Raw genomic sequence first — 27,879 nt, 5'->3', positions numbered from 1 at the left:
TCATCATTCCTTATCACCCATCCCTCCCACTTGTGATTCTATGACTGTAACTTTGTCGCTTGTATCCTTATGATTTATATTGACTGTTTCGTAGTATGATTTGATTGCTTATTGTACCCTATGATTATCACTAAATGTTGTACCTTATGATTCTTGATGAATGTATCTTTTATGTATACTGTGAGTATTTGCACCAAGACAAATTCCTTGTGTGTCCAATCACACTTGGCCAATGAAGAATTCTATTCTACTAGATTCTATTCTATTCTAAAGATACACCTAGGAACAGATGGACAAGTGTGTTAGATTTACTCATTGTATTACAATATATTGTTTAGGAACTTTAGCCAATTATGCCGATTTTTTCTGGGAATATATATCCACATTAATGTATTTATATTTGAAATTATGTTCTACTAAATTTCGTGAGTGTGATTAGCAATCAACCAATCAGAATAGAGCTGGAAGGGACCTTCGAGGTCTTCTAGTCCAACCCACTACTCAAGCAGGAGACCCTATACCATTTCAGACAAGTGACTGTCCAGTCTCTTAAAAACCTCCAGTGATGAAGCATATTTATTAAAGGAAAATCACTACTGTTCTGAAATATAACCCCTTGCTCACTTTTTTATGTAGAACAAGTGCCTATTTTTAAATGGTTGGAAAGTGTGACAAAAGCTTGTGCCATTAATTGAGGAACATTTCAACAGAACTTGGGGTAGTGTGGAGCAATCAATTCCCTTTTTGATAGTTGGTTAAGAATATATTTGTGCACTTCGTAGTTTACTTTTTTTTCCTTTAGTTAATATTATTTTTTACATTGTTTTAATCATATTCTGCAATCTAGCTAGAGCAGCACTTTCCAAACCTGGGTAAAAACCTGGGTTTCTTCCTTGGGTAATGACATGATTCACTACCTAATCACAATAGGGACATTTGAAAAAGGACTTTCTGATAAGCAGTTTTGGTTATGAAAGATAAAGCTTGGAAAGCACTGAGCTAGACTCCCTTCCCACCTTTGATAGGATTTAGTAAACTACATTTTAATCTCATTTGTCATATGAACGGAGCCTTTGTGATTGCTTTATAGTATGGACGATCTATTGAGTTGAATAAATCAATAACATTGTTTGGGTAAACACAGTTTCTTAGAAACATGTTTTGGGTTTACATCAATTTGTGTTTGTTACTCATTTTTTAAAATGTTGCCTGTAATATTGCTGTTACATTGGTCTTTTTCTATATGCAATCTAGACTGCATTTTAAAGGTGGAATCAAAACAATTCAGATGGTGCAGCTGCAGTTCCACTTTTCACCCAAGATAACCACACTTGTGGCGAAGGTGGTCAGTATGACATATACCAGGAGTGTGTGATCATAATACAATGTGCTCTTTGGGTGGGAGCAGGAGAACTGAGTGTTGAGGCTTTCGAACGGCGTTTTTTTTTTATCAATAAAGCAAATAAGGGTGCTTTTTCAAGAGGCAACTGTTTTTTCTTTGAAGACATTTCCCTTCTCATCCACGAAACTTCTTAAAGCTGTTTTTCTTTGCAGGCGTTTCACTTCTCATCCAAGAAGCGAAATGTCTGCAAAAAAAACCCAGAAAGTTCAGTGGCCTCTTGGAAAAAAACCGTCACCTTTGGGACAACCATGACCTGAATGACTGAGAACTTCCATAGACAATAAAAGCAAATAAACACGAAAAGCAGCTCAGAAGCGGACCAGGCTATTCTCCTTCGCTCCCGTATTCATCCTAACAACACGCGAAGCCGGAAGACGCGCAGCGCCTTTCCGCAGAGGGCTCAGCCGACCGGGGTTGTGAGGGGGGCCGGGCCGCCAGGAGGCTTCTCATTGGGGCAGAGAGCGCTCGTGATGAGAAGGCGAGGCCGAGGCCGGCAGGTTTCGGCTCCGCCTGTCAAGCCTTCCTCTTCTTTTCCGCTCTGCCGCCCCCTTCAGCCAGCACCACTTCACTCGCGAAGCGCCTCTGATCCGCTCGGAGAGAAATCCCCCGCCTCCTGCACTTCGTTGGCTTCTTTCCTTCGCCTTTTGCAGGCCGCTGAAGCCCTCCGTCCTGTGAGAGGCTGTTTGGGCCAGCCCAAAGCTGGCCTCCGCCGTCACCATGGAGCCTTGCCCGACGACGGATGGCTCCTGCGAGAAGAAAAGGTAAGGAGGAGACGATCCTTTGCCCTTCACTGCCGGTCGCGGCCTGGGAGCCTTTTCCGGAATCGGACTGCCTGCCGTTGTTATAAGGGTCCAGGAGGCTCGCAAAGAGGCTCCCCCGCCCCATCCCCACCCCCCACTCCTCATTTTTCTTTAAACGATGTAATTCGGTGTGTGGAGTTTCAGGAAGGAGGGAGCGTCTGTATTACGAAGAACCTTTCCTCCCCGAAATTCTGGATGATGGATATTGTAGTTCTGCCGCCGCGGGGTTGCCAAAAACTCCCGCCTTCTACCCAGTTTTAACCTGATCTTCTTGTTCGAGATGTTGTGTCTCCTTTTTAAAAAATGGGTAGACGTGGTGGTTGAAAGACGGAGTGAACTTGGAAGATCTCTCTTTTCCAGGGGTTTGTTTAATTATCCCTCCATTACCTGTTTTTCGTGCCCATCTTTTGTTCGTAGCGACACCCCCTTCTTTGCTTCTAAACTACCATTTTTCTTCCTAATTTCCGTACATAGCTTTCGTCCATCCACATTTGTCTTCATCTTCCCTCCCCCACATGTCCTCTTATGCCCTTCCCTCCTCCCCTCTTCTTCCTTTTTTCTTAAGAGGATGTTTTCACTCTTTTATTTCTTCTCCTCCCCCAATTGTCCACGTCGCCATTTTGTGCTGGAGGGGGGGGGGTGAGCATGTGAATGTGAGAACCTGAAAAAGAGAGAGAGAGAGAGAGAAATCAGTGCCCAAGATTTGATAGCAGATTTTCTTAGCTTGCTAAATATGCAACTTTTTTTGGCAAGATAATTGCTAATGTACCACATGGAGTCTCCACATTTAAGGGTTTTTTTTTGGGGGGGGGGAGGGGAGGTTTCCTGTTTACATTAAGGCATAACCCAAAAAATAGATCTGGTATTTCAAAAGTATTAGGAAACGTAATGATGGTTTTAGTATAATGATTGTCTGATTTTTAGGAGCCATCTACAGGAGTTGTGTTAATGTATCTTGACTATTTGTACATGGAAATGAAAAGGATGGTCTATCTTGGCTGGTTATGATTTGGAAAGAACAGCACTTTGCCTGTGTACATTTTCAAATTTTTTGTAAGCAGACAATAAGAGATATCAATTAGAAAGGCAGGTAGAATAACTGTTAATAATAGAGATGGATATATGTTATCTTCAGTGAGAGAATCAATGATACTTTTAAGATTTTCAGATTCTTTCAGTGCCAGGACAGATTACTCTGTATTTTTTAGCAAAATGACACCGAAAAGGGCAAGGTTGGCAGAAGTTGTTCTAAGTCCCCAAATTGTGCTTCTCCTACCTGAAACTTCCTGACATAATTTCAACTTGAGTTCCCTCCTAGCTAGTCCTGCGAAAATATGGTTGCTACACTTCAGTGAATTATTAGCAGTATTATTATTTTTTTGGTTTGTGGTAAGGTTTGCTTGCATTCATGTGTTTTTGGAAGTTGCAGGTCCTTGGATGGTCTGTTTTCTATTTCACTAAGTCCAAAACCTTTATGTATGGTTAAGTTTATAAATTGTCTCAATCAGAATGCCATTTTACTACGTTGTTCATTAAACCAGTTTAAAATATAATTGCTTTTTATGTGGTATTGGATGTGAACAAAAGACTCACAGCAGTGATAGATATTAGTGATCTGTGAGGATCCTAGTTTTTGAACTGAACTATGCCATTAATGTGAAGTATCCCTACTAAAGTTTCTGGGTATGCACTATTTATGAGTATAGAGGGAATATTGTATTTGGTAAGAATATGCATAATTAAAGTATCATTGATTGTAATTGTGCATAGAATATAAAGTTTTCATCACCTCATAGCTGAAAGAGCTTTTATAGAGTATGTAAACAATAGGATGAACACTCTGTACTATGTTAAAACAGAGTGTTTTAATATCACAGGGCTCCTTGATATTACATATAAAATGGTTTTACTGGTTCACAATAAAGAATAATTTGCACTGTAGGACTAATCTGAGGCTTTTTACTACCAGTTGTGAAATACACAACTTCTTCCATCACATTTAATATTTAGTAATAGACTAGTCACTAGGTTGACAATTGAATAGCTGTGACAAAACAGTGTATTTTATGGGGTGGGTGGGTGGGAATAGCTGGGGGATACAGCTGATACAGCTGATACAGCTGATGTGACATATAAAGGTTTGGATATCTCCACCTCTTAAGATCTGTCTCATTTTTTGTAATAGTAGGACAGTCTTCATCTTGAGAAACATTTAAGTTGTATAAAAAAAGTAATTATCCACGAAGTTTCAAGTCTTCTCTTGAGTTTTAGTATGAATACTTAGCAGTTGCAACTAAATATGTAGCACTAGCAAACAGTTTCCATAAATCCTTTCTCTACCCCTAAGTTATAAAGCAATTAAAAATTCTTCAAAGGGGACTGGATTGCTACATACATTTATAGACCTTGGGTAGAAAACAGGTGGACTTTATTACATCACATTAAATGTGATTTTTTTTAACCATTTATGATTTAAAAAATTCAATATATTTTATATTATATTTTTAAGAGTTTGGTGAAAAATAAAAGTTTAAAATCAAAGATGAAGGGAGCTTTGCGCAGGAATGTTTGATAATATTAAGAAGTGCAAGGGATGGTGGGGTTTGATAGTGGTTTAGTTTGCTTTCTGACCGAAACTAGTATTTCTTTGCACCAATCTTTATGCTATTTAATATTTCTTGCTTGGAATTTAGGAATTATTCATTAAAAGAAAAGGAAAACATCACTTTCTTGCAACCTCAGAATATGTTGGATTCTGGCTTGCCATTCTGCTATTCTCTTATTCCTGGGAATGTAAAAATTCTGGGAACTTTATGTAGCCGTTAAAATGATCTTTCCTTTTTTTCTAACAATTGTCTTCTTTAGTCTTGAATAGGTCTCTTGAATAGGATAACAAAATACAGTTCAGGCCCCTATTGTTTTGTTTAAACTTACAGTAATAGGCTAATGGGGATCGTGATAGAACTTTGTGAATTCAAAACTGTCTGTGGAAGATTTGCTGCTCAGCTCAGTCTTACATTGTTTAAAGATCAGTCTACTGAATTCAGAGAGGGTTTTTAAAATGCTTTTGCTTACAAAACAGAATACAAGACTAATAGAAAACTGTTTTTAAAGATATTATTACATATCTAATTATCTGCCTTTCTATTATGTCAATAAAGAGCATGTTCATTAGTAAAGAATAAATTCAGAGGTTTAATTCCATATAAATATAAGCATGAAATTACTTTTGTAATCTTGAAATGTTAAAATAAAAATTGAAAAATATATTGGAATATGTGGAATATAATTGGCTTTATTTTTAGGATCTTTTAAGACAGTTAAGAAGTGAAACTTTAGTGACATTCTAACAAGAACATAATATTTAGATCACCATTTAGTTGATGCTTTTATTGGACATGATATAATAGCGACACTTTGTTAACCATAGCTAACTAATTTGGAACAAGATTTAAGAATGGATACTTTGTTCACCAATTTGGATATGCTTTTATGCTAGCAACTGAACTGATCTGTACTAGTTGTGAGATTGGGCCATCATTGCGAATCTAAACACTTACACTAAGAATGCATCAAAAATGTGAACTTATATAATAAGGTTCTTAACCTTAACTGTGTTGAAGATGTCCTTTCCAGAAATAGGATAGTTCACATAAACTCTAAATGATAGTAGACAATTAGAATAGAATAGAATAGAATAGAATAGAATAGAATAGAATAGAATAGAATTCTTTATTGGCCAAGTGTGATTGGACACACAAGGAATTTGTCTTGGTGTAAATACTGTGAGTATACATAAAAGAAAAGATACATTCATTAAGAATCAAGAATCATAACGTATAATACTTAATGATAGTCATAGGGTACAAGCAGCAATCAAATCATACCAGGAAACAATCAATATAAATCGTAAGGATACAAGCGACAAAGTTACAGTTCTGGGGGGAGATGGGTGATAAGGAGTGATGAGAAGGTTAATAGTAATAGTAGTGCAGACTTTGTAATAGTTGAACAGTGTTGAGGGAATTATTTGTTTAGCAGAGTGATGGCTTTCGGGAAAAAACTGTTCTTGTGTCTAGTTGTTCTGGTGTGCAGTGCTCTATAGTGTTGTTTTGAGGGAAGGAGTTGAAACAGTTTATGTCAGGGATGTGAGGGGTCTGTAAATATTTTCACAGCCCTCTTTTTGACTCGTACAGTATACAGGTCCTCGATTGAAGGCAGGTGGGTAGTAATTGTTTTTTCTGCAGTCCTAATTATCTGAAGTCTGTGTCTGTCCTGTTGGGTTGCAGAACCAAACCATACAGTTATAGAGGTGCAGATGATAGACTCAATAATTCCTCTGTAAAACTATCGGCAGCTCCTTGTATCCATAGATCTCACAGAATCTTAGAACTGTGTTAAATCTGGAAGTGACCCTATACTGCAAGTTCATTCTTCCAACACGACCTTATTCAGATTGAGAAATTCAAGTACTACTTACACTATGGCCATCTTTTCAAATTCAGATTATTTACCTACAGCAGCTATTACATTATTTGTTAACTTAGTTTAAATTGGCCTCTTTTGATTACAATATTATAGAAAAATACTGTTGGATGTCTTCAACACACCAGAACTTCAGGCAGATATTAAACAGCTAACCAGGAGACAAGAGGGTATTTTGAGTATTCAAAGTACGCAGCATTCAATTTGTTAGTTGTCCTGGCTTGTTTTAATTTAATGAAGTAAATAAATATGAACTTGCTTAGCGACTGTTTCAAGTTAAGATGAATCCTACAAAAGCTACTTACAACTCAATTTTGATGTTGTGGTAGCAATAGCACTTAGACTTACTATATATACTGCTTCACAACACTTTGTAATGTTCTCTAAGTAGTTTCCAGAGTCAGCATATTGCCCCCAACAATCTGGGTCATTTTACTGACCTCGGAAAGATGGGCGGCTGAGTCAACCTTGAGCCCGTGAGAATCGAACTGCTCTCGGTCAGTTGAATTAGCCTAAATACTGCATTCTTGAAGTCACATGATCACATTTGGGCACTTAACAACTGGCTCATCTTTGTGGACATTGCAGTGTCCCACAGTCACAATTTTTTACTTGTTTCAATTTGCTTAATTCAATTTTACGTATTTTGCTTTCTGGCAAAAATACCCATTAGGTAAATTGGATTCACTTAAGAACAGTGCTCATTTAACACTGCTGCTGCCGCCAAAAAAAAAAAAAATCAGGTCCGGACACATGATGCCTTGACTTTGACCACAATGACTTCTGGGCTCAGTTATGGTCTCAAGTCAAAGACTACCTGTATGAACCTTTCAAATACTGTTCCTTGAGACGCGTCTCACAAATAAGAATAGAATCATTACATAACTCCAGCTCCTAAGGAACACAGCTGTATCAGAATAAATGGTATGAAAAGATGCTGTCTCTTTTCCAGTAAAGTCAATCTGTTATGCTGACAAATAATTATGTCCATAGCAAGGCAGAAGCCCACATAGAAATGGGTGTAAAAAAATATTTTCTCTAAGAATCTTTGCTTAGAATGCTGAAGAATCTTTATTCTCTTCATCACATTGCCTAAGAGAAAAAAATATTTTCCATTGGAAATATGCATAATAAAATTCTGTGGACCAATTAAGGATATAGTTATGGCAATATTCTAAGTACCACTTTTGGATGTTCACATCACTGACACTTTAACAACAACATATTCATATGTATGTAACAAAATGTTCATAATTCACTGGATATATTTATCTGTTTATTTATTCATTTGTTCATTTATTTATTTATCCATAGCTAGCTGAATTAGCCATTGTTGTAGAACATGCCCTCATAAACATCTTGCTCATGCTGTTAGACTGCAAAAAACTAAAACTGATCTCATATAATTGCCATACTGGATATGTCATTTGGAATTGCATTTAGATAAGTTTATCATATTGGGTCCCTTAAGAGAAAACAGCATTTCCTAGAATAGATGCCATATACAGCTCAGTAAAGCTTTACAGTATAGAATCTGATCAGTTAAACAAGGAAACATCCTATACATCCTGGACAGTTGGTGTCCATACCGAGGCCAAGACTTGAAAGGAACACTAGATGTAGTTGTTGACAAATCCCTAGAACTTCCAATTGGAAATCAATTGGATTTCATGTTTCTCCAAAAGGACACTACTAATGTTTGGACTACAATCAACCAGACCAGACTTTTCTCTGTGCTAGTGGAAACTGCACTTAAACAGAGGGTTCAACCATATCACCTGGGTGGGTAACTGACTACAGAAAAAATAAATTTGGATACCAATTTGGATATGAGGAAATGAACTAGAAATATGTTTTAAATAGCACTTTTTTTTCAGGACAAGTTTTTGGGAAAATCATATAATTTTGTTGTGCTAGATTTATAGCTACAGAAAAAAATAATCGATTGCAAAAAGTATTCACTAAATTTATGAAAGTAGGAAAATGTTTTTGTATTAGCCAGTGGACTGGTTGTCTGAACTATTCGTTTTAAAGCATTCTCCTGTAGTATTGTGAAGTAACCGTGAAGAATGCATTTGCTTAAAATAATTGAAACTTTCAATTACACAACTTCCATTATCATCAGATTGCTTTGTCCCTGTGGTTGACCTCAGTGAGGCTGTTTTGGAACAAATGTTTTGAGGATCCAAACCTAAATGTAGATTCATACAGCAAAAATCCACAGTAATCAGTTTGATTCTTATTTATGTGTGGTATGTCTCAAGTCTCATTGGTTATTTTAGAAACCATGATTTATTTGATTCTAGTATAGTGTTATGATTAAAACAAAACTCAGTGTGATATATAAACCTACCCAATCAGAATAACAATAATAGAAATAATTCCATGTGCCAGTTTAAATATTTTCAAAAAAGTCAAAGAAGACACTGCAGATTGTCTGCACCCAATGTTCTGGCACATCTGCCTTCTTTCCATTGGACATTGGTTTTGTTTGGGAGGGGGAGGGTGCTGTATAGCATTTTATGCATAAATGTGGAACATTTCCAATGAGCATGGAACAGCCTGTCTAAAATCCAAATATGAAGAATTTGCAATTCAAAAATTTTAATAAAATTTTGGGAGGCTTCTAGAGTGTAATTTGCTTACTTCAGTTCCAGTCTGTGAATACAAGTAGTCCTTGACTTAGCACCACAATTGAGTCCAAAATTTCTGTTGCTAAGTGAGATATTTGTTGATGGTGTTTTGTTTCATTTTATCTTTTTTGCCACAGTTAAGGGAATCACTGCAATTGCTAAGTTAGTAACATACTTGTTAAATGAATTTGGATTCCCTATTGACTTTGCTTGTCAGTAGGTCACAAAAGGGAATCACATGACACTACATTTGTCATAAATATGAGTCAGTTGCCAAGTGTTTGAATTTTGGTCATGTGATTATGGGAATGCTGCATCGATCATGGAAAAACAATAATGAATCACTTTTTTTCAGTGCCCTTGTAACTTTGAACAGTCACTAAATGGATTGTTGTAAGTCGAGGACTACTGCTAACTACCCTGAATGAGTGAATGAGTTGGGTGGCCATATTTATTTGGCATAGGGCATCTACAGAGGTCATGCATTGTACTCTAATTGCTACCTCTCTAGTTTGGACTGCGAGGGATATAATATCCAGTTGGGTTGTTGTGTGTATAGATTTTTAGCCACTGTATTAAGACAGAATATTGCCCGGGTTATACCATCATGGAGACTATGTATATTTATTAAGAAAATATACATTTTCTTAATAAATAACAGGAAAAAGGTAATTCTCTTTCTGCCTGACAAGTTCAGTAAGCAATATTTTGGGTATTTACAAGCTCAGGGGCCGAATATATTTGTAATGTTTTGTATTTCACAGTAGACATCTTACAATTATCAGCTTGCCTAAAAAAAAAAGGCACAATAAAGCAGAATATCACATTGTAAACATAGAGTATAGTATATACTCCATATAGTATAGCAGTGAACTTATTCAGCAGGCAAGTAGTAATTTTCTTTTAAGTTGTAAGCAGATTTTAACACCTGAACAGTGTTTAACCAATTTTTCTTCAGCTCCACTTTCTCTTGCCTTCAATTAGCTTTAGCCACTGACAGCAAAAATGTTTTATCGGCAAACATTTCTTTAAATATAAAAGGCTTGGAGGAATTTTTTAAAAAGATACAATGTCACTCAAGACTATATGTAATGAACTGTTCCCACCTTGTCTCCCGCTTGGGATAAGCACAGGCTCTTCTGTTCTGAATTCAGAAGACTTAGAACAGTTTGGATAATTATAATAATTATTGTACCATTAAAGGAGATTAGTGTAGAATTTACTACAAGATAAACTAATAGACATTGATTTGAATGATCAAATTGGAGTTTAAGGCTGGCAGTTTTAAGGTAGGTTTTATTTCTGGCATTACAAATATTCCTCTGAAACTATTTACTAAGGAACACAAGAGAAGAGGTGTCATTGATTCATGCCCTATTTAGTTGTATACAATGCCCACCTAGGCTTTCTAGGTGGGCATTGTGTGACTGAACATTAAATGTCTCCCAGAGTTTGCTCAAATCCATGTTCATTGCGTCAATGATACTGTCTGACCAGATTATCTCCAGCCATCCCCTTCTCCTTTTGCTTTCCCAATATCAGGGTCTTTTCCATGGAGTTTTCACTTCTCTGTTGGTGACCAAAGTATTTGAGCTTCAGCTTCAGTATCTGCTCTTCCAAAGAACAATCAGGGCTGATTTCATTTAGTATTTTGAATATTTACATATGCCATTGTTTTTTTTATCACTTTCCCCATATTTTCAATGATTGGATCTTGTTTATTTAACCACAGTTTATAGAATAAGACACAGTTGTTGGATTTATACTTTACACAAATCTGTAAATTTATCATTTACAACTATAATGGTCAAGCTTCTACAACATGCCAACTCAAAGTGTTAACATGAAAATGATACATTATATATTGTTTCCAAACTCTTCGTACATGTTGCTGATACTTTTGCAAAATGGGTGAGCTTACTCACTCATCAAATGGCTTCCCAAGAATATTCGACTGTTCTAAGTACCAGTTCTTAGTCACTCCCTCTACACCCCTTTCTGTAAAGAACTCTCTTAATCTTTACTTTTAGAAGATTGTGATGGTTTTAAGAGTCAGTAGGATAGTCTGTAAATGGCAATTTCAGAGGAAATACGTCAGAGATTATGTGGGTAGGTAATTTGATAAATTGTGTGCCAGTTCTGTGTGTTTATCATTTCACTTGCTGCAAGTTTGTGAAAATATTTGGTTTCCTACAGCTATACTTGCATTTATATATTTGCTGTTAAACTTGTGGATGGGGTTCCTAGAAGATGTTACTCACACATTTTTTTTTAAAGTAGAGTTGAAATATGCAAACTAATGCAAGAGTCTCTTAGTCTTTTTTCTTATTGTTACATTCCTGATACATCTGAAATTTTAAGAATATTTTGTGGGCATTCTGAGAAAATGACTGCATTTGGAAGTATAATCAATCACAGAAAGACAATTTTTAAACCTAAGGTGCCTCTCTTCTGGTTCCCCAAAATATTTCACATCATATTTCAATGTACTTAGTCATTTTATTTTCTTGGAATACCTCTGTAAGATTTAGAGGCACTTTGGGGAATAAAAATAATGCTGAAGATTATCTTATCAGCTTTTCATTTTCAGCTTTTGAAAAATCAGCTCACTAGGAAATCGGATGGATGCAAAGCAATAGCAATAGCACTTAGACCCGCTTTATAGTGCTTTACAGGCCTCTCTAAGCAGTTTACAGAGTTAGCATATTGTCCCTAACAACTTGGGTCCTCATTTTACTCACCTCAGAAGGATGGAAGGCTGAGTCAACCTTGAGCCTGGTAAGATTCGATCTGCCAAATTGCAGGCAGCCGGATGTCAGCAGAAGTAGCCCTCAAGGATGGGAATCGCTGATTTACTATATACTAGTAATATGAAATGACAGCTAAGACAAGTTATAGGCAGAACAGTGCTATATATTAATGTTTTATATCACTCATGATTTACACTAAGATACAATTTTTGTTTTCAATTCCAGTTACTGTATTCAACACTTCTGAAATCAGTAGTTCTCTTGACAGAGTTCCAAATCTGTAGGAAATTGTCCAAGTTCTATTGACCTAGTTCTTTGTGTAACCTATATTGATTTTGTAGCATAATTGTGGTCCTTACTGCTATGATTAAAAACATAATGCAGAAGGTATTTAAATTATTTCTATGACAGACTTTCTCAAGTTTAAACACAAAAATTGCCTAACCATATGGGAATTGTTGGGGGGAGATTTAACAATTTCTTTCTCAACATGTCTCTTTGTCATAACTGCTGAAACCAATAGTGAATTATGCCCATTGTTTTTCTTCTTTTTTTCCTCTTTTCTCCTGATTTTTCCAGTGTTGCTATTATTTCAAATTCTCCTAATTTCTCTTCTGCCTATTTTGTCTGCTGTTCCCCAGCCTCCTCAATGCATCTCAGGCCCTTAGATTGAAGACATAATCCAATGGCAACTGTACTTTCTTTCTTGCCTTTACGACAATAAGATCTTTTTCTGAGGATTCATTGGAATCTCAATGTGTGAATCAGTTCCCAGATTTCTACCAAACTACTGCAGGACCTCTGAATATATTCATAAAACATTATTACATTAATATATGATTAAATTAATTTTAATCATTTTTGCTATTGTGAATGGTATATTTATAGTTTTTTTTTTAAAGAATTGTGTCTTTTATGTATTTATTGGTTTTTAAATTAAATGCTGGATGCTGTACAGAGTCACTTGCAAGTTAGATGGCTGGCTAAATAAATACATTCAAATAAAAGGCTTGATATTTGGGGAAATATTTACACTGGAATGTTGGAAGTAATGTTGAGCAGTAGGCAATGAGGACAACCTCATAGGCAATTACAATATATATTTGGCATATCAAAGAATACTGCTTGCAAATACGCCAGATATGGCCACTGCTTTATACTCTTCTACTGAAATATCATTATCAAGATCTGTAATGATATAATATGCTTCCCTGCCTCCCCCAGATTAGGAATTATCAGATCCAAATCCTTTTCACAATTTCCACTGTCAGTATTGACCATTGTGGAACCATTCTGGCCACTTCCTGTTAGTTTGCTTCACAGCAGGAAATCCACCATGCAGCCTTGGCCACATGGGGACTACAGGAAAGAACTAGAATGCTTTTCTCATTATTTTGCAAATGAAGCCTCTCTCTTCTCTTATTTCTTGTCTTAGAATCAGCCATGAAATACCTGCTTCTTGCATATTTTTAAGAACATTCATCTATAAAATAAACGTCATACAATTCTGAAACTTTCAAATTTGAACTAGATTTTTTTTTCTGCAGAAACTTTGGATATTCCTTCCCAGCTTTTCCAGTTTATATCTGTTCCCAGAAATGAATTACAAAATGCCCAACTTTATGTCTGGTATGACTGAACAATGAGTATACTGAATGATGAGTATAACGATGAGTATAAAGCAGAAAGGTTCTGCTTTCTTGTTTTAAAATTATTTGGGCAAATCCATGTGAATTAAGTAATTTTATAGGAATCGTTAGGCAGTTCTTATATTTTAGTTTAATTGTTGCAAAGGAGGTAACTGTTTAAATACAAACTAACCCCCCCCCCCTTTCATGTCAACTGTGAAACTACTGTTTCAAGTGCAAAAAAGGTTGTTTTCAAGATTTGGGAAGTGTTCTACAAAACGCAGCTAAAATGTTCATTTTTAGCTTAAAAGCAGAAGTTTCAGATTTGAAACAATTCAAATGATTTTCAACCCTTGACAAGCTACTTTGTGCCATAAAAAGCCTACATTTTGGTATCCCTAATTTTCCTTTTTACATTTTGTAAATGAATACATTTCTTTCTTTGGAAAAATTAATTCAAAACACAATTCAATCTGAATAAAATCAGGTTAAGCTTATTTGAATTAATTTGGACATAATTCACATGAAGATACCATTCAACTGTACTCATTTGGCTTTCTCCATTTACTCACCATAACAGGTAGACTGGATGGTTAGAGAGCAGCACACTTTTATTTGCTTCTTTTGGGTTAGTCACCAACATTCTGAAACATCATTCCCAAATTATTCTAGAAAATCTACATACTTGATGGAGCAGATTTATCGTTTGTGTCTCTGGGAAATGGGAGCTGCAATACCAGGAGGAATCCAGTGGTATTTGTCCAGTGCATAAGTTTGATATTTACCAAATACCTGAAAGGATTGAATAGAAACCTTTAAATAATAGACACTAATATTCATTACTGTAGATGTAAATACTATTGTCTCAGTGTTAAAAAGCATGTGATAATCATTAAAACATAACAGTCGCTAGGGAGCACCATCAATTTTAAATAAGTTTGTGGTTTCGGAAACAGCTTTTCACTCATGCCTTTGGTAAGGATAGATAGATAGATAGATAGATAGATAGATAGATAGATAGATAGATAGATAGATAGACGAATGATAGAATTATTTATTTGGCCAAGTGTGATTGGACACACAAGGAATTTGTCTTAGTGCAAATGCTGTCAATATACATAAAAGAATGATGTTATCTTTTAACCTAGAATTGTTTTGTTTTGTTTCTACCAAGTTTGTTATCAGGACATTTTATCTGGGGCTTTTTTGGGGGTGGGGTGGGGGTTTTTTCTTGACATTTCTCATGCCTGGTTTCTCATATTTTAAATAATTTGTAAACTTCCCAGACTTGCTAGAGTAAATTTAATAAAAAATAATCACCACCTTTGGAGACTCACTGGTTCTTTAGGCTTTGTTGTGAGTTGGGGACTTTTAATGTAAATGACTTTGGAAGGCCATGATAAAAAATGAAAGTGGTAACAATTTAATTCTGTTCTGTTTGGTCAAGCTGGGACAAGCTTTGAGTAGAAAGAAGAGATAAAGAACCCGGTTGAGGCTATACTGATACCCTTAATATTATAAAGGAGGACCTCGTTACTTTTATTCAAGGGTGAATTAGTTGGAAGTCAAGCTAATATATAACTTGAATAAAATGCTTCTTGTTATACTCTTAAATTAGTGAGTATGAGTCTCTTCCGGTAGTTGCAAGAAGTTGGATGATTCTCCATAGAGCTGCTGCGAGAGAGAAAAATATAAATACTATGTATTTATTTCTTTTAAATCCAAACCTTCAGATGGATGAAGATGGTTATCTGGAAGCAGTTATACATATGAGAAGAATAAACAAATGCTGAATTACAGGATTGAAATAGTTTTTTTAAACTGCAGGAAAGACGATAATAATATTAAGCTAGAAATAATCTTCACAGGAAAGATTTGGTTCCTCATTTTGCATGAAAACTGTTACTCTATCTTTCTATAGTTATGCATATGTTAAATGAGTAATTGTAGCCTGGATACAGTGCTTAGATTATTTCCATGAAACCTTCAACCTAAATAAAAACAATACTTTAAAAAAGAATTGGCCCAATTCTCATTACTATGATGTTCTTGCATAGATTTTAGGAAAGAATACCTGACTTATATTTACTATCGTGTTGATAAAACTGTCATAAAAAAAACAGAGTGTGCAACAACAGTGATGCCTCCACAATGACATGAAAATGTGTGTGGATTGATTGATCGTTCCAATTTGATTTGTGTGCCACCCATCTTGTCTAACGGCGTATCATTATCCACTACCTCAAATGGTTGCCAAGTCCATCTACTATCGTGGTAGTTTGTAATCTGCATGAAAAACATTGTTTGCAATATCATACAGATATAAAAAAGTAAGTTGAGCTGTTTAATTTGACTCTTACAATTACATTTCTGTAATTGACTCTGAGTTTTCTGAGTAACTTTATGGAAGTGATCTATCATAAGTAGTAGTGTTTTAACTTCCCAGTCTAAGCTATAACTTTGGAATTCTTAGTGGTCTCCTATTCAAGTGGTAATTGGACTTTTTGCTGTTTAATTTTCAAGGTAAGACAATTGATTTTAAACTGTTGTGGAAATCATAGTAGTGGCAGTAGAAGTTCAGTAAAACAAAGATTCTGTAGATAAGTTACTGGCATATAGAATGTTATCTGTCTTTGTTCCACTGAATCTTTCTTGGTAGAGGGGCGAAGGCTGGCTGGTTCAAGGAGAAATGTTCCTTTTAGTCCTTGAGCATTTAGAATCTGATAGCCCCAAATGTAGTGCTTTAAAACTGTAGAATACTTCTTTGTTAAAATTTAATTTTCACTCATGATTTCTTCAACTGGCAGCTTTCTGTTAAAAATTACAAAGTTCTAGATCAGGGGTGTCCAACTTGATTTGCTGCATCAGGGCTGTGTTTGACTTGGGGGGCCAGGGTAGGTCTGGCTGGGGTAGCTGTGGCCAGCTAGACATCACTTGTGTTGGGGGGGAACTGGGGGTGGACCAGGTGTTCTGCCAGTGAAAACAGGCTCTCAAGCTCTGTTTTTGGCTATAACAGCCTCCTGCAATCCTCTACCAACAAAAACAACAACCCTGAAATACTGTTTCCTAAGAAGAGTTAATCCTGTTCAAGCACATACATTTCACACTTTTCACTAAAATTGAAAATGCCCAATCCTGGTTCAATAAATTGGTTCATACAACTAAGGCCATAAATCATAGTTTATAAACCTGTGAGTATTTTTGGAGGCAACTGGACTTTCTTGTTTTTCTTTTGAAGACATTTAGCTTCTCATTCAAGAAGCTTCTTCTGCTCTGACAGGATAGTGGGGAATGGAAGGATTTATATTCCTTGCAGACAGCTGTCAGAGCTGAAGAAGCTTCTTGGATGAGAAGCTAAACGCCTTCAAAAGAAATAACAAAGTCCAGTTGCCTCCAGATAAAGTACCTTTGGGACAACCATGACCTGAATGACTGAGAATCTCTACAGACTTTTAACCTGTGGGTGAATTCACATAAAATACTAAATTGGTATTATTTATGGTTTATTGTGGTGTGTGAATGCACACACATTCACTTAAATCTTTTAGTGGTAGCAATTCTAAGTACTCTTTCACTCTCCTATAAGCATTGTTTGTAATGTTTCTCAGCTTGATCTGACAATGGAAGAATGATTTTAGGATGTATGGTACACGTCAAATGTATCTGAAGCTATACCGGGAATGAATTCTTCCAGAGATTTAAGATCAATTTTACAATAATTAACAGAAAGTATTTACATTTTTTATTAAAATAAATTAAATACTTTTTTTAAAAAAATGGATAAAACGTTTTTTTGATAAATTAACATTTAACATTTCATTTCAACTGCATGTTACTTTGTTTGCTTTCTGAATTCATAGATTATCAGTGTTGATTGAGGCCACAAATATAGATTAATATTGAATTCAAAAACATAAATGCTACACTGTGTAAGTTGATTTCAACATGGTTTATAATATTTACATATTTAATTATACAGTATATCACATTTAGTAAGCACATGCATCAGCACATAAAACAAGTATTTAAGGGTGTTTTAAAATATCTAGCCAGTAATTAGCCCTACATATGAAAAGAAATAACCAAAAATCATTTTTTCTAACTTCCTGCTGATTGTATCTAAAACATTTATGTCAGCGTCTCATTCTTAAACTTATCAACAGGATAGGTTTCCTGGAAAAAAAAGAAATGCCTAGATATTAGTGATTATTTTAAAAATAAATATAGTAAACAATTGATTATTTGATGACAAATTCTATTGTGGCTTTGACCAGATTCTTAATTCACTATTCATCTATAAATCCTTGCTATAAATCTTTAGCTAAAGTCTATAAAATGACTAGCAGTAAGCGTCTCCAGGTCTGCTGTATTCTTATCTTTTAGCCTTGGGATTAGCAGTACACAAAATAGCAGCAAAAGGTATTTATTTCAGCCTCTTGAAGACTTAACTGTGTTGACTTCAAGACTTAAAAAAATCCCTCTTTACATAATGAAGTAAACTTCCTTGTCAAAAACTTAGATTAATTGTTGCAAAATAATAGAAAGTATACATAATCTTCAAAAGAATATCATGGGTATAGGTGATCAAGAATTCTTAAATATGTTGTATTCTTAAACCTTCAGATCCTGGTAATTCTTTTATTCTTCTTGGTGAATTTTAGTCTTAGCAACTAAAATAAAAATTTATACTATACTCCATCAAATTGGCCAATGTAATAAATTGTGTCATAAGTCCTATTTTGGCCTTTCCAGTTAGTTTTATAATACACCTACACTTTTTTTTTCTGGATCACATAATAAGAAGGATTACAGAGCAGAAACTGTTCCATGTGAAGTGCCCTGAAAGACTTCTTGAAAAAAACCTGAAGGTCAGAGTTAAACTGATGGTACACTACTCAACTTGTTAAGTGTTATTGAAATTAAAAAGAGGCAACAAAATAGAAGGGGAAAAACGTTGAAGGAATCAATAGAAATACCAATTGAATTGAAAAGCCAAAAAATAATGTATAAAGTAGAAAGGGGTGGGGGGAAGACCTCAAGAAAACAAAGGCATCTAAACGAAATCTGAGACAAGCATAGAAGAGTCTAAGAAAAGACAAATATGCAGCTGACATGGTGAAAGGAATATCGTGGCAGCCTTAATTTGTTACTCAAGCCACAGCAGCGGGGGGAAAACATTGCCTTGTGATGATTTTTCATCAGGACCTTTGAAGAGAAGTGTTGTTGGCTTTTAGAAGATCTAGGAGGTTAGGTCAGGATAGCAGAGGTCTCTGCTTATGCTCAGTGTAAAGATAGCTAGCAGGATAACCAAGAATGAAATGGTAGCACCACAGTCTCTTGAGGTTTCTGGTGGAACTGAGCTAGGCTTGGAAAACTGAAGAACAGGATTTGATCATCTGGGTCTTTTCTGGGGTGAGAGAACAAAGCGGGAAGGAAAGTCGGGGAGACGGCTGCAATAATTATTTGTGTCAAAGGGCAGTGACCAGATGCTCTGTTGAATGGTACCAGGTTTAAGAGCTTTTGTGTGAACCTGGGCTAGTTTGGGGGGAATAAATTGGAAGTATATTATTTATTTAGAACCAATTCAATTCTGATTTAGACTTTAAAAACTTTTCTACAATTAAAAATAGTTTGATTTACCTCAGGATGCTTCTTAACTGTTTATTCAAGTTAATTTAAGTTAATTTGCATGATTTTATCCTTATGCTGAATTGGGAGCTATATAGATCTCAAGTTGGATATAATTCCAGAAGGCAGATATTTAGGTTCAGATGACATTGTTTAATTAGTTTTTGGGTTGGACATCCTTAGTATGATATTGTTTGATTTAGTTTCAAACCTGATAGAAAGCTAGGCAATATTCTTTATAGAAAGAACTGCAAATAGCTCAAAATGAACCTCAGGTAGTGTAATGGTATGTGGGAATGACCTTGGGAGACTGGGCAAAGAGACGCTGCCCAGGTAATGGTCAGATAAGAGAGAGCATACCCGACAGCTGCATAGTGTGTGGATCAAGGGGCTCAGGAGGGACTCTCCATAAGTTATCATGCTGTAAAAGCGATGGCTGCAGAGAACTGTATTTTCAGACTTGCAAGATTCTATTAACGTAGCTTTACAGTAAAGTAGAATTAGCATTTCTGGTTGTGTTTCCAGTCTGGTCTACGTCGTAAGACTGGCAGGTAGAAATTGGGTGCTGGCAGGAGAAATTGAGTCCACCAATCAAAAACAAAAATCTGATTGTTTGACAATTTCTTCAGAAATCAAAGAGAATAAAGGATATCTTAAAATTAAATTCAGGCAGGACAGAAGTGCTTATTGTGGTGATTTATAATTCCAGGTGATTACACTTTTGCAAAAGGAGTTGGTGCATAATTTATGGATGCTTTGAACTTGATCATGCTCTAATTTCCTAGATTAAAACTACAGCTCAAAATCTTTATATCATTTAAGGTTTTTATAGGCTTATTCTTACCACTTTCTGGAAGAAAATGACATATGAATCCTTAAAATTTGACTGCAAAAAGGGCCTCCACGAGGGACTGTATTTAGAAACTTTAATCAGTATAGGAAGTCTTGGTTATTATCTTTAAAGTTCTTGTGATCTGGAGTATCCTGCTCACTGAAGTAATCTGATAAGATTTACTTTTTGTTAAAATGAGCTAATTGGGTCTTTATGTAATTAACTTAGGTCTGTCAAATGCACCCCTTTCTTGACTTTTTAAAAAAGGTTCTAAAATGCACCTTTCAAAACAAGGTTTTTGTTGCTGATTTTAATATTGCAGGTCTTAATAGTTTAAAGTCATAAACTATTGATAGATTTGTGGATTGCAAGGGCATGATGATGAATAGATGCAGAAACATGCATCGGGTACAAATATTTTGTTTGTGAGCCTTGATTAAGTAGTCTAAGAGCTCATTTTCATGATACTTTTCAGCCATATATATGGATTTGGATATTGTGTTTATTTTTGTAGGATTAGCTCGGAACGTAGAAAAGAGAAGTCTAGAGATGCAGCCAGGTGTCGGAGAAGTAAAGAATCAGAAGTGTTCTATGAACTTGCTCACCAGTTGCCTCTTCCCCATCACGTGAGCGCACATCTTGATAAAGCCTCTGTTATGAGACTTACAATCAGCTACCTCCGTATGAGAAAGTTGCTTGATGCAGGTAAGCATTCTTGCAGATGGGTGAAAATTTCTCAGTGGCTAGTGAATGAATACTTTGCTATCTGTGATGCTATGATCCGAAACTACCTCCCAGCAGTTTCTTTGTATCTCCCCAATCTCAAAAAGTTATTTCTTAGAATGATAAAGCCCAAAGACCTTATTTTTTTTAATTTCACAACCTATTACTTCCATTATTGCTACTGCTTCAAAGGAAAGAACTTGCTGGTATTTTGAAGACTTGCAGGCACAAGTCTAGAATGTGTAATAAAAATCATAGGCCTTAGAACATTTTTTAATCTTGTATTTATGGCTTCATTGTACATAACCTTATTTATGCATTAAATTTTTGCTTCGTATACATTGCTTATTAGCATTTAATACTTGATTGAAGACTTAATTAAAACTGTTCACCATGACAGGCATGGTTCTAGCATTGATAAATAGTCATGCTTCTTTCAGACTTTGAAGTTCAATATGGGGATGAAGTTTGAAACTGAAAAACTTTGATAGAGGGACAAACTACTGGGTACTTGCAATATATTTTGGCAGAAAAAGTATTCTATCCACCTTTCCAACAGTTTATTCAGGAAAAACCTGGGTTATAACGAAGATTGAATTTTGCTATCTAAAAACAGAGGTTTTTGTGTTAGCTATAAATCCAACAGGCATTTATCCAAAGTTAGAGGAATGTTAGCGCATGTTTCTTGAAAATCATGATGCTACTTTAGACAGCAAAGCCCAAGAGGATAGCAACAGTTAATTTTGTGCTGTCCAGAACAAAACCAGCAAAACTTTTCTAAATTTCCTGAGACAAAAAAGACACAAGATATAGTTTGAAGGCACATGATGTCTAAAATTTGTCGGATTAAATTTGGTCAAATGGAAGGCTCTCTGGGGGTTCCACATACAGATTTTTTTAATCCCTGAAGGAAAAGCAGGAGATGCAAATGTAATATTATAAATCCTGTTTTACAGTTGTGGGTGACTTAGCCTCTTCTATTTCTTGTTATTCTGAAAATACTACTCATACTCAATAGGCCAAACTTTTTAAAATTTGGTATCAAGGACAACATGCTCGCTACTAGGCATGTAATATTTAGTGGACAGTAAAATAAATTGCTTTGAATCTAATTCAGGGTGTTTATATCTTTCTGAAACTCAGTTTTCCAAGTTATTGGTACACTATTTAATTCTATTTAGATGCTGTCCAATCCAAATGATTATAGGAAGTTCATAGACAGTAACATAAAAACCAATACAAATCAGAAGTAATCCCAGAAAAATATGCAGACCAAAAACAAAAATGACAAACCAGCCAACCTGCCAATCTCACCCCAAGGCCTGGAAGAAAACCAGGCCTTCAAGGCTTCATGCACCTATAGTACTTTTCATTTTGTAGAGAGAACATATGCTTGAACAGTCATTGAACAACTATATATTCACCGTTACAAAGTAGTTATTTATTCCAGACAGAACTTCATTAGCAACCCCTGAAAGTTTTTTTGTTGTTGTATTAGTTTTGCCGATTGATTCTTCAGGGTAGAATATTAAAAATTCATTAAAAAGATTCCCAGGGCAACATCCATATGGCCTCAGTTAGCTTGCATGCTTGATCCACAAAGTATAGTTTTAGGTTTTCATCTGGTTTCTATAGCAGTTGATACATTATTTTTTATAATGATGGGTTGCAGGCATTTAATATGTACTGATTCTTCTAGATGACTTAGAGGCAGAAGCTGAAATGGAGACACAGTTGAATTGTTTTTACTTAAAAGCTCTGGATGGGTTTGTCATGGTCCTCTCTGAAGATGGTGACATGATCTATACTTCTGAAAATGTGAACAAGTGTATGGGACTCACTCAGGTATGACATGAACCATTCTTTTGATTGTGCAGAGTATTATTTATTTTTATTCATTTGTTGACTAGATTTCTAACCTTTCCCCTAGGAGTTCAAGACTGTGTGCATTTTCCCACTATAACAACCCTGCGGGAAAATGACTAGCTTGACATTGCCTAGTTAACTTCTGTGGCTGGTAGTGGATTTAATAGTGGGTCACCATGGTAATAGTTCATTAGGCCACTAAACTGCAATGACAGAGAAGTTAAAAAATATTGTTGTTAAACTTGCAGCATTATCTGTGACTATTACAAGAGGTTATAACTTTCAAATTAAAAAATAAAAAGTATGAAAATGAGTAAAAATCAATAAAATGATTCATTGTCATGCTATAAATGCAGATGACAAAATACAAAGAAATATAAATATTAAGTGCTAAAAGTAATTAAATGGATTATAAATTAATTTATGAATAAGAAACTAAAATGTTCACTTTATAAGCAAATGCAAATTTTCATCCTTCTCCTCTTCCCTCAATTAAATAGTTTTATGGCTACAAGCATATTCTTGTCTCTTTTGGTATAAAAGAAATCCAATGGGTTAATAATCATATCACATATAGATTTAATTTGCTTGTTCCAGATTCATGAAGTTTGGAGCACTATACCGTAATATTTGAAGGCTGCTAGGACGGTAGATTTCTTCTGAAGTCAACTTGAATTAGAGACAGTGTGACTGCATCGTGAATTCCTAGTGACTATGAACAGGGTAGTGAACTAGGATTGTAACCAGTGTTTTTTCCTGCTATAAATATACAGTGATAAATTGAGCTTTTCCTCTCCCTTTGGCAGTTTGAGTTGACAGGACACAGCGTGTTTGATTTCACTCATCCCTGTGATCATGAAGAATTGAGAGAAATGCTCATCCATCGAAATGGTAAGAAAGAAAAGATAGTGGAAAATATATGTAGGTTGAGGTTGAAGTTGAATTGTTGGGTAATTGGTGTTCTCTGAGCTTGTTTTCTTGCAGACATTTTATTATCAGATTGGGTAACATCAGTACATCATGGAATGAAATTTGCTGACTGTTTATATATGGTTGCCCTACTGAAGTATTGTTATTTCTTGATCTTGTTTATCTGATGTTAGGCATTTTTTGATCTTGTTTATCTGATGTTAGGCATTTTTTGATCTTGTTTATCTGATGTTAGGCATTTTTTGATGAAAAATGGAGAAAAAAAGGAGAAAAAAGTTCACAAATGTCACCTCCTTAGGCATGATGATTATTTTTATCCTTGTAATGAAACGTCTGAAAGAAAAAAAGCAAGCTCAGAGAACACCAAGAATTCAAATGAGAGAGAAACATTCAGAGTTTTGCTTTGAGGCCAGATGGCTTCTCCTTAAATAGTTGCCTGATTAATGGTTTTAAGCAATCCCATAATTTATGTTAATTAATTATAACAAATCCACTCCCAAATACAATCTGTGAAATTTTAAATTTGTAAAAATTGTAACGTCTATTTGTAAATTGTAAATTGAATTTGAATTGGTATTTAAAAATTAAAAAGCTGGGATTTAACAAATAAAATAAAAAACACTTTGCATTTTCTTGTTGATATCTGAAACTTGTCTTGAATAGTTTGGATTAAGTAGAAATTTTCATCCAGTTCATATACAGGTAGTCCTTAACTTAATATCAGTTCATTTAGTAACTATTCACAGTTACAACAGCACTGAAAAAAGTGAGTTATAACCATTTTATCACCCTTACAACCGTTGCAGCAACCCCATAGTCATGTGATCCAAATTCAGGTGCTTGACAACTGACTCATTTATGACGATGGCAGTGTCCTAGGGTCATTTGATCACTTTCTGCAACCTTCTGACAACGAAGTCAATGGGGAAACCAGACTCATTTAGCAACCAAGTTACTAATTTAACAATTGCAGTGATTCACTTAATAACTGTGGGCAGGAAAAGTTGTAAAATGGAGCCAAATTAACTTAATAAATGTCTCACTTAACAACAGAAATTTTGGGCTAAAGATTTTCTTCATGTGATATAGAGTAGGCCAATGATGGCTAACCTTTTTGTCATCACGTGCCAAAAGTGCATGCGTGCATGCACACGCGTGCATGTGCATGCGTGCCTGCACCCATAATACAATGCATGTGCGACCCTCCAGCGCCCCTGCATATGCGCACATGACCCTCCACGTGACTCCCTGCACATGCACATGCAACCCCCCTGCACTCCCCCTGTACATGCACATGTGACCCCCGTGTTCCCTCGCTCCCCCTGCGCAAGCACACACATCTTCCACAAGCACCCTGCCCTCCACGCAGCAGATACCCGACAATCAGCTGGCAGGTGGGAGGCTCATGCGCAGTGGAAGTGAGCTGGGGCAATGGCTCTGCGTGCCATAGGTTCACCATCTCAGGAGTAGGCTTTTAGTCCCAAATCCTGTTTGCAATACATATAACAACATGCGTGTTCTACAGTAGTCTTAATAAAAAGCATTTCAAAACAAAACAGTAAGTTACTGCTTAATACAGCCATGCAGTTGGAAGCAATAGTCTCATGTGCTAAATTGCTGATTTCCTCCAAACACTAATCTCATCTCTAAACCAAGAACAGTAGGGAAAGCAAGAAAGTCATTAATAAATCTATGCAAATACAGGTACTCCTCCATTTAAGAACATAATTAGGCCTGGGGTCTTGATTGTTGAATGAATCAGTCATTAAGCAAGTCACTATGGAACTGTTTCGCTCAACAACTGCAGTCCTGACTCTCACAGTTGTGGTTATTAAATAGTGCATTGGGAGAGGTCCTCAACCACCTGGGCATGGTGGGATGGGGCATCTCATATCTGGTGAAAGTGTTGGTGAGCACCATTGTTGTAGAAGGTTCACAATGCTGGGGTTCTGGCACTTTCCCCTTAAATGGGGTGGAAATATTGGCATTCATTAGTGTTTTTGTCAGATATGAGTCCGTTTCTCCCATGCATCAGAAGATTTCTGCTCTTTGCAAGAAGGGAAGGGGAGGAGAAATCATTTGGCATGCTAGTTGAATGGACTTAAAATCCAACATCCCTTCTGCTTGCAACCTTCCCTGCCAGCTTCTCCATTGATTTTCTGGGGAAGCCAGCAGAGAAGATTGCAGCTGGTGCTCAAATGATTTCAGGGCACTTTGTAACTGGTTATAAATTCAAACAGGTTGCCAAGCACCCCAAATGGAATAATGCAACATTTTGTGACAGCTTTATGGGCCCTGGGAACTGCCATTGTGACTGCAGATGGTTGTAAGTTGGGGATATCTTTACAATCCCTGTTTTAAAGAGATTCATAGGTGAAACTGAATGCAAATTACACATAGTATTTTGTATTGTGTTAATCTGTTTCTGTATTTCAATTGTTGTCGTCTGTTTTCTTTCATTCCCCCTATGCTCTTTTGTATTAGGATCTGTTAAAAAGGGAAAGGATCAAAATACAGAACGGAGTTTTTTCCTCAGAATGAAATGTACACTGACCAGCAGAGGAAGAACTGTGAATATAAAATCAGCCACATGGAAGGTAATTTATCTTCTGCTCTGAAAGAAGTGTATAAATAAATGCTTCAAGAGCATTTGAAGAACATATATATTATAAGATGCTCCCTTGGCATTTCACATTGTTTGGATGCTCCATATTTTAAAGCTTTTTTTAAAAGTCACATTCTAGGCTACATTCATCTGTTCTGCAATTTAAATGGTATTTTAAAGTGCTGTAAGTTAAAAGAGCAAAATTTCTTATAGAATTTTGTTCAATGTTGGCACTAAATGGGGCAAACTGTTCCCTGATGCTACAAATGTTCTTCCACAGAGAACAATGGTACTTGAAGCAAACCTTTTTCTCGATGTTCATGTCGGGTCACAGAAATATGGGGGATGATAGAGAAATCCAGTCTACAGGGGTAAAAAATCCCAGAATGGCATGGTTGCAATGATTAGCTGATTATACTGTAGAAATTATATTTCCTGCAGTTGTTAAGCATTATTATATCATTTTACTTATGTAATCTGAAGTGGCAAGATTTCCAGTGCTCACCCAGCCTGAGTAAAATAGAATAGTTGATGTTATGTATAAAGATTAAATAGAGTAGCTTTTTCTTCAATATCTTTAAGCAGTTAAGCAAGCATATGAGTGATGAGATGTTTCACTGAAAAGTAGCATTGTGTGAAATATTTTTTAAAAAAAAACACAATAATACATAAAAGTTTTGGGACTGGTTTGTTTTGATGTGTTGTTCAAGAACTTAAATCTAATATTTTAAGCATATTAAAATAATTTGAAGGTTGGACAGAGAGTCACAGTGTCAAATCTGTGAGAAAAATCTATGTGTTTTACATTAAAGGTTTCCTGATGACGCTTGGGGAGTTTCCCAGCGATCTGGAGGGCGACTCTGTTGAGCGCTTTGTTGACCTCTGGAATACGGTGGCAGCCAGGGGACTCCTCGGCAGCATTTACCCCTGAGCAGCCTCTTCCCCCCCTTTCCCCCCCTCCCCCAAATCAACTCCATACAGCTCCTTGATTCATTGAGGAGCTCCAGGAAATGAAGGAAGTGAAGAACCGTCTAGAATGATGCTGGTGAAAAACAAGAAGCGAATGTGACCGGACACGAGTAGGAGCCCAGATTCGAGCCTACTCTGTGGCGATAAGGGCAGTGAAGCGTAATTACTTTCCCTCCCTTATTGCGTCTGCGGAATGTTGGCCAACTACCCTGTTCAGAGTGTCCTGGACCCTTGGGGAAAGAATGGAAAGGAAGATCCCGTTTATGTAAGTTGTGATCATCTGGCCAAGCATTTCGTGGATAAAATCTCTCACATTCACTCTGAATCACAAACTGGATGGACAGAATCCACTGAGGTGATAGAGGTGATGTCTTGTGCGGTACCTGGGAGGTTGTGATTCTGAGGAAGTAAAGTCCTTTGCAGCCTGGGATTTGGATTCTCAGGGATTGAAATGATGGGGTTACAGTTGCAGAGGACTCGGGAGAATATGAATTATCTAGACCTATGACAGTCTGGATCTGGATGGAGAAAAAAAAACAGATGCAACCCAACCTAGGCATGATTCAATATAGACTATTTATTGGTTCTTGATGTAGTCCTGTTTCTCACAAAAAAGCAGGGCCACGAT

At 36.1% G+C, this 27,879-nt stretch overlaps 1 protein-coding gene across 1 annotated transcript in view; it reads left to right on the top strand.

Moving 5' to 3' along the window:
- Nucleotides 1–1,969: 1,969 nt before the first annotated feature.
- The window catches only part of HIF1A (hypoxia inducible factor 1 subunit alpha), a 42,808-nt gene continuing 16,898 nt past the window's right edge, over nt 1,970–27,879 (top strand). The window contains exons 1-5 of the mRNA XM_026698641.2: nt 1,970–2,163; nt 20,673–20,863; nt 22,581–22,726; nt 23,554–23,638; nt 26,162–26,274. Coding sequence (XP_026554426.1) covers nt 2,120–2,163; nt 20,673–20,863; nt 22,581–22,726; nt 23,554–23,638; nt 26,162–26,274 — 579 coding nt within the window. The 5' untranslated portion in view covers nt 1,970–2,119. The remainder of the gene's footprint in view (nt 2,164–20,672; nt 20,864–22,580; nt 22,727–23,553; nt 23,639–26,161; nt 26,275–27,879) is intronic.

Source organism: Pseudonaja textilis, chromosome 1 (assembly GCF_049901715.1).
Source record: "Pseudonaja textilis isolate UNSWEBS1 chromosome 1, rPseTex1.2, whole genome shotgun sequence".
NCBI lineage: Eukaryota > Metazoa > Chordata > Lepidosauria > Squamata > Elapidae > Pseudonaja > Pseudonaja textilis.
The sequence above is the reverse complement of the archived record's forward strand: the minus strand, read 5'-3'. Positions and strand labels throughout refer to the sequence as shown.